The sequence below is a fragment of the Scatophagus argus genome, chromosome 4, assembly GCF_020382885.2.
Source record: "Scatophagus argus isolate fScaArg1 chromosome 4, fScaArg1.pri, whole genome shotgun sequence".
Lineage (NCBI taxonomy): Eukaryota > Metazoa > Chordata > Actinopteri > Scatophagidae > Scatophagus > Scatophagus argus.
The window spans coordinates 14,098,836-14,110,558 of record NC_058496.1 but is presented as its reverse complement, the minus strand read 5'-3'; the positions used below and the strand labels follow the sequence as shown (position 1 = coordinate 14,110,558).

The window sequence follows — 11,723 nt, the reverse complement described above, 5'->3', positions numbered from 1 at the left end:
TCATCATCCTCTTAGTCGAAGGAAACCCAAAGTGAAGTATAAGCATTCACTACACACACTCACTTAGAGTCTGATGAACCAATAGTAATGACAGCCTGCCCACAAGTATTGTGCAATAACGCAAGATCAAAACTCATGCTGGAAAAATACACTAAAAACACAGATTTTTGCCATAATAATTTTACATACAGTACAATATTAATACAGCAAATCACAGTTCTGATTACAAGAGAACACATATCAAACAAAATATTATTAACTTCAACAGTGCATGAAGCAAATTACACACAATAAATTATGAGAAAGGAAGTGAACAGAAAACATAGAGCCATTCTTTACAGAAATCACTTACAGTATCAGACAACAAGATATTTGGCACTTAAGTGAGAAAAATAACAATAGGAATACAAGTTCCTCTTCTAACATAGTGTGCATAGGTAGCCTTTCCATAAAACTATACATATATTTAATATTTATACAATAATGTCAGTATATTTCTATGTCCTTTTAGATGCTCACAATCCCTTATAAATATTATTAAAGATCACATGGAGAAGTAATTGCTCTATACATAGTTTGTGGAAGGGCTCAACTGGCTTCTGAGATATTTCCATTTTCTTTTAAGTGCTCACGGGAAAATAACAGCAATACTTCTGTCCTGATTCCCTGGGACTTAAGGTCCCAGCGTTTGGGGAAACAAAGGTGCCTCTTCCATCAAACAAGTGCAATGGATACTAAAAACAAATCATAGGAGAACTAAAAACGCTGGGAACACGTGTATAAAATCTGACTGACAAAGAATTTATTCACTGAAAGGCACAATGGTTTCATCAAGCAGGAATGATAAATGGCTGCCACGTACACTGATAGAGGCACATATATTGTATCTGTGTATACTTCCTCCCTGCAACTATTCCTTACTTGAATATTCTTTTTAAATCAACTTATGCACACAAACACAAAACACATATGAGCAACAGATATATTATTCTGGGTCCAGTTATACGTCAGGCAGCTTGCATTGCTTGCGACTCTCTGATGATTCTCAGAGATAAACGATGTTCTCCTCGCCTGCCTCCTCCCCATTCTGTCCTTCAAGGGAAAGGTAAGCCTGCGGGGGAAGGAGGGGGGTAAGAGAGAGAGACGAGGAGTAGTCGTCCTCATAAAGTCCGTGACCTGTGACTTCTGATCTCCAGGGATCCAGGGATCGTCTGTCCAATGGTGGGCTGAAGTCTGCTAGAAAGTGAACAACAGAAATACTTAAAAAAAAAAGTATCACATTTTTTCCTGTATGCACAATATAGAAACAAATATCTCACTGTGTTTTCTTACAACCTATGTGATGGACATACTGTATAGAGTACAGTACTCTATATGAGGGCCAAACAAACGGCTCCATGTGTTTGCTGTCCAGAACTATATACAGGTGAAAAATATGAGTACACCCACGGTTGTTGGTCCTTTGCGGCTGTACGGTGACCCTGTGACCGCTGCTGAAGGGGTGGATGGAGTCGTTCAGCAGCTGTGGGCAGCTGTGGTTATTACTGTGGTTTGGGTATGTGAGATCGTCTGGGGGCTGCTTGCTGTGTGCCTGGCTCAGCAAAGTGTTGAGGCTGTTGTAGAGGCTGGGGCTGAGGCCACGGTTAGCGGTGTAGTCAGAGCCGTGCAGAGGGCCGTCGTGGTTCTTCCTCGGCGCAGAGAGCAGGCGTTGGTGCTGGTTGTTGCCGGCAGGCTGGTGGCGGTGGCTCTGCTGGAGGGAGGAGAGTAGAGCCGCTTCGTTCTCGTACACTGAGCAGTTACCATCCAGACTTCCTGAGCGGCTGTGGCTGGACACCTGGGACATTGAAACAACACCACAAAAAGAGCAGAGGTGACATTTTCATCTCCACACCACTCATTCCTCCTCTTTCTCTTCACCCCTGTACCTTCACCTTGCTGTCTCTGTCCCCCTTGCCTTTCTCACCTTGTATCCATCCAGTGGTATTGTAACAGGCAGGCTGCTCTGGCGGTTGTGTCTCCAGCTCTGCAGTAGCCTCTGCTGGGCTTCGATCTTCTCCTTCTCCCTCTCCACACTCCTCTGACCCTCTCTCAGTCGGTTAAGATTTTGCTGATACTCCAGCAGCTGGGCGTCAAGCTGCTCACGCTCGCAACGCAGACGCTCAGCCTCCAGGAGGCACTGCTGCTCTCGCTGCTCCAACATACTCTCCTGCTCATTCTGGTAACACACATTTGTGCTTGCACATCAGAAAATGCAACCACCCATTACATCACTTCCTGTGGTTATAACAGATAGAGAAGAGTTCATACACCAAGATTCTTAGTCCACAAAACATTTCTGGACCTTCACAGCTAAACAGAGTCGCAGCATTCTCCTAAACATTTTAAGAAGCTTGGGACTTGCAAGAAAAAAATGGTTTAATTAAGCTTGTCTGATGTAATCCAAGAATCCAAATCTTTAGAAGCCCTAAGATCCCAAATTGATTTGAAAAGACTTTTTTGCATTCCTTTTTAAAAGCAGATATTTTCACTGTAGCGGCTAAGCATGAACCCTGTCTAAAATGGGCGTTTTTTGTTTGCCTTTTTGACATTTTAAGGCAAATGGACAGCTTCTTTGGTTGTTTAGGAGAAAGCTGCACGGCTATTCCGCTGTGAATCTCCAGGGACTTCACCAGACTTTCCATCGGCATGGGGGTGAGTAGACAAAGACAGAATTTTTATTTTTAGGTGGACTGTTTCTTTAACATAATTAAAAAATTATTGGTAATCAGCAAAGGTGGTAAAAGCACCATGAAGTGAGTCTGAAAATGTAGCTACCTACAATATCACATTTTAGTGTTATATATAGAATATAAAGATGTGCACACTGGAACTGTCCTGGAGTTGCAAGATTTTGGAGGCTGGCATCTCCCACTCTGCCTCACTGACCTGATGGTAAAGTATCCTTTTATCTGCACGACTACACGAAAATACTTCTCATTTTCTATGCTTGCTATGGTAAGGCCAGTAAAGTAGGCACTACACAAAATATCTCCATGGACAGGATTTGGAGAAAGGGAGCAGGCTGTGTTGAATGTGGAGATGCACTGTGTTAATGCAGTATTTGGCATCATAATACTATAATGCCACACGTCCACAGTGAGTGAAATTAGAAAGAATTGCTAGCATATCGTGCATGTATGTGAGAAAGTCAATAACAGTACATATACGTTTCAAATGCTTAGAGACCAATTAGCTTTACGTGCAGGCAGAAACTGCCACTTGTGGTCGAAGGAAAAAGGAAGATGCAACATCTCACCACAAACTACCATCTGATTGAACACTGCACATCATGTACTGCTGATCGACTGCTATCTTCAATATCTGATCAGGAAGAGGTGAATTCTTAGGTTATAGACTTTGTTGAGATGGGAGCTTTTACTTTGTATTTTGCTGAAACGGAATCACAATCTGTATGACCGTTTCAGTTCATTTTAGTATGTAGTCCAGTGCAAACCGATCAACTGGTGGTGTTTTGTATTTGATATGGTCAGAAGTTGGCACAAATAAATAATATGGGTGAGATTTTCTGTATGGGTCCAAACTTCCATGGGGTGAAAAGAACAGAGAGCCAGAAAAGAAAAAGAAGCAAAAGATTACATATGATGTCAGCATGAGGCTTACCTGTTGTTTCTCTCTGGCTAGACACTCTTTGTCCCAGCGCTGCTGCTCCTGTTTCAGCTTCACATGGAGTTTCTGCACCTCATCCGCCTCTTCTTTCTTCCTCTCTAAAGCCTTCTTCTCTACTTCCTCTTTCTTCTTATCGATACTCCTCTGCTTCTCCTGCTCCTGGTTAACAACAGAAACCGGGTTCTGAATCCTGTCGTAGCTTCCTTTTAACACTCACAGACTGGTATGAGCCTCCATGTAGTAAAGATATCATAATAACTGATACCAGACTGTTTTGAAGCGAGGACAAGGTTCGGAGCTGAGGTCTTTCTCCCTCCTGGAGCAGGAGTTTCTGGATTTCATGGAAGCTGTCCTGAAGGGTTATGGCAGCCTGCCAACACAAGGAGGAAACAGCTGACTACACTCCAGTTACCATAGAAAGCTCAGAACCAGGGGAGTCTCTGATCGACCAGTATCTTCCTTATTGAATGCGAATCCATTTGAATTCCTTATCAAATGTATTGAATTTTATCTGTCTAAACCCCTTTAAATCAAAAATAAAGAACTTAAAAATAGACATTCAAAGGACTAAAGCAGAATTGTCCAGACAGATGACATATTTGCTATTCAGGAACATGACAACCTGACAGTGACAAGTGTTTGGTTTAATACATTTAAAATAAAAAAGAGAGACAATGAAAGAATTAATAACAAGATCTAACAAGATTTTTCATAGGATCCAGAATGGAAGCATCAATCAGAAAGTCATATATTCGTACTTGTCATAGTCATGTCCTTGTATTCAGTCATAGAGTCGTGTCTTTTCTCACCTGCAGGCTATAGAGAAGCTGAGTCAGACTCTGGACACTCTCTGCCACCTAGAGAAAACAGTTTTATTACAGTGGAACAGTAAAAACACATTTATTTTATTAACAAGCAGTGCCCAGCCACAGAGGTTGAACCTTAAACAGCATCCCTTTGGTGTCTCCCCTTCTCAGCTCGACAGCAGAGCTCCACAACACACCGTCCTGCCCTGTCAGCTCGCTGTCTGATCCAAGAGACGCGGAGCTCAGACTGAGCGTACTCAGATAATCTGCTGCAGCGACATGAAAAGAAGAAAGGCCCGAGTAAATGTCACTGCCACTGCTTATTTTGCAATGTGGTTCACCCACATCGATCAGGTAGTACGCAGGCAACCATGTCAGCTTCAGGACAAATGACACAAAATGTGACATTCAGAGTTTCAGCGTGTATCTGTGACTCACGTTCAGAGGGAGACTCCTGGATGCTGCTGCCATGGCTGTTGTAGCTGCGGCCCTCTGGTCCTCGGACAGGAGAGCTTTGACTTTGTCCGCATAGGCCATCACTAGCCTGCAGAATGGTGATCAGATTCTCTGCTGCAGAGGAAGCAAACATTTGTCAAAACTCATGATTATTCTGTGAACAAGTCTGTTTTTCAACTGTCACTTTAGATAAATTATTCACTTTTATGTTGTTTCCTATCATTTTCAAAGTGATGGCCTGTAAGTTTTTAAACAAGATAAATGTCCAAGATCTATTTTCTTCAAAAAAAGCACTGCAGACTGTACTTGGCAAAGCTGCGGCTTTCAGGAGTTTTCACTTATTTTGGCTGATTAGATTTCAGGCCGACTTTGGCCTGAGCTATGTCAGGAAGTTGCCAAACTTAACACACAGCGATAACAATGATAAGATGCAACTTGTGCAGCATCAAAACACCTTCTTTCTGTGCAGACTGTTTCATTTTGTTATAGTGGGAAAAGCCTAATAAACTTAAAAAATGATTTAAGAAATTATGATTGCATCATTTAAAGGCATACTATGTAACAAGTCTGCCGGAGTGGTGCATTGATGTTGTTATTTTATGCAGCCTAGTCACTGGTCACAATCATTAGACATCATTAGGCCTGTGAAGTGCGTTGTTATACTGATGCATTACTGTGGCCTCATGCGCTTCACACCATTTAGTAGCCACACAGCAGTTTTTTTCCCGTTTTTCTACCTTCTCTAAGTGCAGCTGTGAGCAGTGAAGAGGCCTGTCTTGGTGTTTCACTGTCCGTGTCTGGTTGTACCAGCAGATGGCGGTGTGGTACAGGTTCTGGTGAGCAGAGGGTTAACTCTGTGAGCTCAGCATAAAGCTGTAACTTCTCCTCCAGACTGTTGCAGATTCGCTGGTCCTGACCCAACAGTGTCTCTACACAAATGAAACACAAAGATTGGGACTTATCGTGAGTGATGATGATGATGAACAGACAGAACATGCAGGTGGGAAAAACAAAGGTTTTTGTACCTTGGAACTTGGTGATCTTCTGAACTCTCACTTCCGCTGCTCGCCTGGCCTCCTCTGTCTCAGCACTTCGCTCCTCCTCCTCTTCTTCCTCAGGACAACTGCCAGGTAGACCAGTAGGTTAGATAATGAGTAACACACACACACACACATACACACATTAACCAAGCACTCCCACACACACAGGTTCTGATTAGAAACTGTTACATATGAATACCCACTGCAGAGTTGACATACCTCTCCACAGCTTGTCTTATGTGTCTCATCCATGCGTTCCTCTCGTCTCTGCTGGTGGTGTGAACTTCATACATCTCTGGTCCCACTGAGGAGGCAGAGATAAGGAACATCCCTCTCTCCTCATTGGCTACTTCTCTGACAATGAGCTTCTGCAGAGGAATTACAGGAGGCTTCTGGTCCTAAAAAAGCAGAAAAAAGCTGGGTCAAAGGATGGAGAGAAACCAACCGACAGCTGGACAAGGTGTCTCTGATTTCCAAAGTTTTCTTCATCTTGAGACTTACCACAGCAGCAAATACAAAGCGCTGGTCTTTCTCTTGTAGGAAAACCAGAACATCCGTGAGCAGGAGAGCCAAAGTATCTGAGAATGGAAAACAGAAATACGTGTAGATCGACTGTCTGTTAATGTCATAAGATCACACAGATCTTCTCATACACACCTTTTAGACGTCCTGTGGCAGTCTTCCAGTAGACCAGCCCTTTATGTTGCAGATCCCTGTGTTTGCTATGCAGGTCCTGTTTGCGAAACACCTTGCCGTTCTTTAGTTTGGCGATGCTCTTGTTCTCAAGCCGAGTCAGCACTTCCTGCAGCTCCTGACATTTATCATACTTACTTACAGTCAGGTCCACTGCAGTGATGATGTCACGGATCTGAGCCAGGGCATTTGTCAGGTCAGAGTATTCTTGACTTCCCTCTGCGGGAGAAAAGAGGTAACAGAGACGCATTCATATGACACTTAACTCTTTACTGTTGCCTGTTCAGACAGCACTCAAAGTAAGAATAATAACACAGGAAAAAATTTGAAGTCAGTTTAGTTTCTGGTTGTGTAGAAGTATTTTTCATGTCATAGACTGACCTGAAACAAATATTTGTTAAAGTAACATTTTATCATGCAAGAACATAAAACTGTCCTTTCTCTTGCCCTTTGTGGTGTTGTGTCCATAGAGTAAGGACATGACAGCTGAATATTTTTATGGTTTTGCTGAGAATGCAGAAGAGCCGACGTACCCGGAGTGCACTGTAATATCCTCTCCAGCAGCACTGGGTACTTGGTGATGCGTTGAGTCACCAGCAGGATGAATTCTGGCACCTCTCTCCGTCTGACCAGAGAGTTATTGCTCTGTTGCTGCAGGAAAAGGCAAAACAGCAAAATGAGCACCTTTCCAATTAAGAAATTTTACTGTAAAACCCTTATTTAAAAAACAAAACAAAATACATGAGGTCTGGTTGAAGGAGCTTACTTTGACAAAACTTTGCAGTTTTTTGTTTTGTTGCTGCAGTTCTTTGAAGACATTTACGGCCTCCGTGTGATGGCTGCAGAATTCTCCATACACCTGCTTCATCTTTTCAGCATTTTCATCTGAGAACTGATGAAAAGCCATAATAAGCTGACACATACCTGTGTGTGTTTACATGCACAAATGCATCTTCACCAACCTGTTGAAGCAGGACATCGCCAATCTGATGAATGAGGTAATTTCGGGGGTTGTCAGGTTGGGTTGCAGCCTGTCGGCGTTCCTGCAGCGCACCAAAAAGGTTTCTGTGAAAGAGCAGCAGAGGATCCAAGCAGGGGAAGATCCGGGCCACACACTCGCAGTCGAGCTGTAGCTCCTCCAGCATGCCTCTCCTGAAAACCTCCGACATGACCGTCAGGGTTTGGATGTGGTGCAGCTCTGTCTGCATCAGCTCTATATGGGAGCATTGAGAGTAGATTAGGGGCACTTAAACAGCTGAGCTTGTTTACTGATGTCTGAAATGATCTCACTGATATAAACCTCTGTCTACAATGGGATTACTCTGGTAAATTAACATATGGATGAACTGCAGTGGAACCACAAAGGATAAAAGTGGTTACATAACCATTTCAGTAACTAATTTCAACAAATTCCTCAACAAAAAGGACATTTGTGTAATATAGCTGTTTTGTGAGCTTCCAACTTGGAAGTTTGCATGGTGTATATCATTATGCTTATTAGTTGGAAGAGTTTCTTTAGTCATTTATATCAAGTCTACATTCTGCCAGAAAGCTAAAAGCTTTGCGTGATTCTTAGGCTGCACCCACGCAAGGCTTGACTCAACTGCTTTAAAATTACATGCACAGTATTTATAGCACATAATGCTCATACATGACATTGCATTTAGAAGAGTAGACCCACCATAAATAACATCCTGGCGTTTAGCGGTGCGCCTGTCACACTGCCTGCAAAACTCTGGACCGACTGCCAGACTCCATGACTCCACCTCAAGTCCCAGCAGGTCAGCTGACAGGTCGCTAAATAGAGGAGCATCAACAGCATCTGCAGGAACAAAAGCACAGTTTATTCTACACTAATTCTCAATGTTATGTGTGTGTAGATGTATGACAGATTAGGATGCAAGCTTGTCTCTTTCACCCTGTGTGGTGATCGGCGGCTCAGCTGACGGAGGAGTTGCGAGGACCGGTGTTCCCTCGTCAGACAACGAGCTGTTAGTGCAAGCTGTCACGCTGCACTCACCATCCACCCCTGCTGTGTCACTTAGCCGTCTACGTAGAAACATAATAAGTTAGATCCAAACATGGAGGTTTATTGGAAGACAAAGTGAGCATTTGCATGACTGTACGCTGTTTTATTTTAAAACACATTTCAGCATTTGGAGACTGCAGTCACATTTGGCTGATATTTTTTTGCCAAAATGTAACTATAAATAATAAATAAATAAATAATAACATTCAGATGTTACACAAAAGATCAAGTTGTCCTCCATTCAAAGGTAAAATTCTATATATGTAGATATAGATATATATAGAATAGATATATATAGAATTTCTTAACTTAAAAAATGTAAGATATTATTCTGATGTATTGGTTTATAGCATATGTACAGTGTATTAACATCCTACCTGCTATCTATAGAGATGGAGAGGCTTTTGGAGAGAGGGGCGACTGTTTCTCTCTTGTCTCGGGTCATCGTAGGAAGTGAAGAGGAAGAAGAAAAAATGGAGGCTGGAGAGTTGTCTTTCAAAGAGTCTAGAGAAGAGACCAGGCAATATGCAGGAAAAGAAATCAGTGTCACCTAGCACGCTTCCCCATTCTTCAAATAAATACTCTAAGCGTCTGTTTTGTGTTCAGTTGCGTTATTTTTTATCTATGAAGTCACTGAGTGTAACAGTAACTCGATTTATAAAGCTGTTAGGAGGTCTACATTTCTTATCCTTTACTGTTTAACTGGGCATGCAGCCTACAGTTGTGATGATACGCTCTAGTAATTGAAGAAGACTGTGTTTGACCTTCACACCTTCATCAGACATCAAACACTGAGCGAACACACATCCAGGAATAAAATGATCCTATCAATGCAGGAGAAACACTCAACCTCTGTACTCATGCACAAAAACACTATCCAGGCCAGATCCCCCACTGAGATAGATTAAAATTTAACTTCTTTTTTCTTTTACCAGGGAAAAAACAACAGGGAAGAGGAGGGGAGTGGAGTATGAGGAGCACTGGCTTTCTTTATCTGCTACAGCAGAAACAAGGGAGGACAGGTAAGAACTTAATCAGACCAAGACCAAGGGAGGACAGTATGAGGGTGGGGGGCAAGCCATAATTTCTGACTCACTCTGTGGGAGAGACAAGGTCTTGCTTTTCATCAGCAATGCATTCCTCTCCTGTGGCCTCTGAGGAAACACATAATCATATTAACATCAACAGCTGTAAATCATAGTGTTTATGTTGTTGTGGTTGTAACACGACAAATTCAGTCATACTGGCGTCAATTTATGCCTAGACATGAACATTAACCCCCCCCCCTCCCCGAGGTATGTTTGTTATACTTTATATTATCAGTTTGTGATGTTCCACACATTCCAGGAATTCCTTTGTCACCAAGTGTTGGAATTTATTCTTCCGTTTGTACCAGCTTCCTCTCAATGTGTCTCTGCTTTAGCAACTGATTTCTTTCTTTTTCTGGCCTTTTGCCATTTTCCCTTGTAAGAGACAGCACAGCTGACAGGAAATACAGGCAGGGGCTGTGCAAAATGATCTGCAACAAAAGCTGGATTTGAAGTGGAGATGTGGTTGCCACACTGCACAGCATCTCAGACCATTGACATGGTCGACAGATTTTGACAGCCCCAAGGCATCGCATGTGAACTTACTGGATTCAGAACATTGCGGGAAGTTTAACAGAAGTAACAGCTGTAGCACAGGGATAACAAGGGTGACAACTTTTCAATTCAGAAAGTGTTAATTGTATATTTAAAGCCAACCTGCTGAGCTTTTGACCACTGGTAGCACTATGGAACAATATTTGTTGGGGCTGACTTTAATTACAAATAAAATACACGTCTGCAAATCTATAGAGGCAGTAAAGGGTACCCCAGTGATTAAGTATTGCGTAAGTTTTAAAAAGAATGCTTTAATATAAAGAAGCGGAATCTGAGATATTCTCACTTTTTCTACATCCTACATTTCCTGTCATGCCATCTGGAGCATCTTCTTGTCCCCTTTTGTTACATATCTGTAGTTTCTGAGTTAAATCAGGGAGAGATAACGGTTTTTTAACAAAATGACAAATCTCCTCTAGAGCTACGGAAGACCTTTTCACATGCTGAGTAGTGCTAACAATGATAATGACTTATGTGCAAGGCTGATGGAAAGCATCTTTAATGGTGGATAAAGATTGTCTTGATCATGCAACGCTGAAACACGAGCCCAGTCTGATTCTTGACTTTCTTTCAAATTTCTTAAAATGACAAAGCATTGTCAGTACCTGGACTGTCATCCTTGACATCAAGTAGCCCTAGACAAGCTTTGTCCTTCACCAACAGCTGTTCTTGAGTGTACTTCTCCTTTAATCCATCATTTCAAACCATTCATTATTTCTCCTTGTTGGTTTTGAGATAAAATGAGGTGTGTGGTGTCGGTGGTTACCTTTCCACAGGCCGCGACAGATTCTCGACAGTTTTTATGGACATTCAGGAAACAGTCTATGGACAAAAGCAGATGAAATCCCAGTTAATTTCATCAGTTAGCTGATAATAAACCAAAGTGCCACATTGCTGGATATAATGTCCAGATGGTTGTAAAACTGCCCTGCTCCTCGTGATCGATGTTGACTTTGTGATAGGGAAGAAAACTGACTTCAAGTCTTCTGTTAAACAAAACATCAAGGCAGCATGAGCAAAGAAATTTACACAAACCCTAAACAGTTCAGCCACCGCAGACATAAAACAACAACAGCACTGTCAGTAGAGCACTTACTGGAGCACTGTAACAGCTCCTTCCCAGAAACAGACTTATCACAGGCCACACAGAGTGCAGGACCAGAAGGAGACACAGGAACGAACTGGTGTCCATTGGCGGCTCCTGACTTCTCTTTTCCCTCCTTCACCTCTTTGCCCTTCACCTGAAACGCAAGTTGTAAATATTTTAAAGTCACTCATTCATCTGACATTTATTGCAGTTGATGCCACAGTATCATGTAAACCACCAAAGTAGAAATAGCATGACTGAGCAGCAGGAAGAGAGGGGCATATAGCAGTCATCTTCTAGCTG

General features: G+C 42.3%; 1 protein-coding gene across 8 annotated transcripts in view; it reads right to left on the bottom strand.

Annotated features, from left to right (window-relative positions):
- Positions 1–169: 169 nt before the first annotated feature.
- LOC124058578 (rho guanine nucleotide exchange factor 28-like) overlaps positions 170–11,723 on the bottom strand; it is a 37,710-nt gene continuing 26,156 nt past the window's right edge. For 6 of the 8 annotated variants that reach the window (XM_046388003.1, XM_046387998.1, XM_046387997.1 and 3 more), the window contains 22 exons: positions 11,430–11,574; positions 11,100–11,155; positions 9,787–9,844; positions 9,068–9,194; positions 8,580–8,710; positions 8,343–8,483; positions 7,624–7,874; positions 7,428–7,553; positions 7,195–7,312; positions 6,626–6,880; positions 6,470–6,546; positions 6,188–6,366; positions 5,954–6,051; positions 5,666–5,857; positions 4,911–5,042; positions 4,608–4,741; positions 4,476–4,523; positions 3,932–4,036; positions 3,661–3,825; positions 1,964–2,215; positions 1,450–1,834; positions 1,032–1,236 (listed from right to left, as the gene is read on the bottom strand). In XM_046388003.1, the coding sequence (XP_046243959.1) occupies positions 1,046–1,236; positions 1,450–1,834; positions 1,964–2,215; positions 3,661–3,825; positions 3,932–4,036; positions 4,476–4,523; positions 4,608–4,741; positions 4,911–5,042; positions 5,666–5,857; positions 5,954–6,051; positions 6,188–6,366; positions 6,470–6,546; positions 6,626–6,880; positions 7,195–7,312; positions 7,428–7,553; positions 7,624–7,874; positions 8,343–8,483; positions 8,580–8,710; positions 9,068–9,194; positions 9,787–9,844; positions 11,100–11,155; positions 11,430–11,574 (3,366 nt within the window). In that variant the 3' untranslated portion in view covers positions 1,032–1,045. Of the gene's footprint in view, positions 1,237–1,449; positions 1,835–1,963; positions 2,216–3,660; positions 3,826–3,931; positions 4,037–4,475; positions 4,524–4,607; positions 4,742–4,910; positions 5,043–5,665; positions 5,858–5,953; positions 6,052–6,187; positions 6,367–6,469; positions 6,547–6,625; positions 6,881–7,194; positions 7,313–7,427; positions 7,554–7,623; positions 7,875–8,342; positions 8,484–8,579; positions 8,711–9,067; positions 9,195–9,786; positions 9,845–11,099; positions 11,156–11,429; positions 11,575–11,723 lie in introns of all 8 variants that reach the window. The other 2 variants (XM_046387995.1, XM_046387996.1) reach the window with 2 other exon arrangements.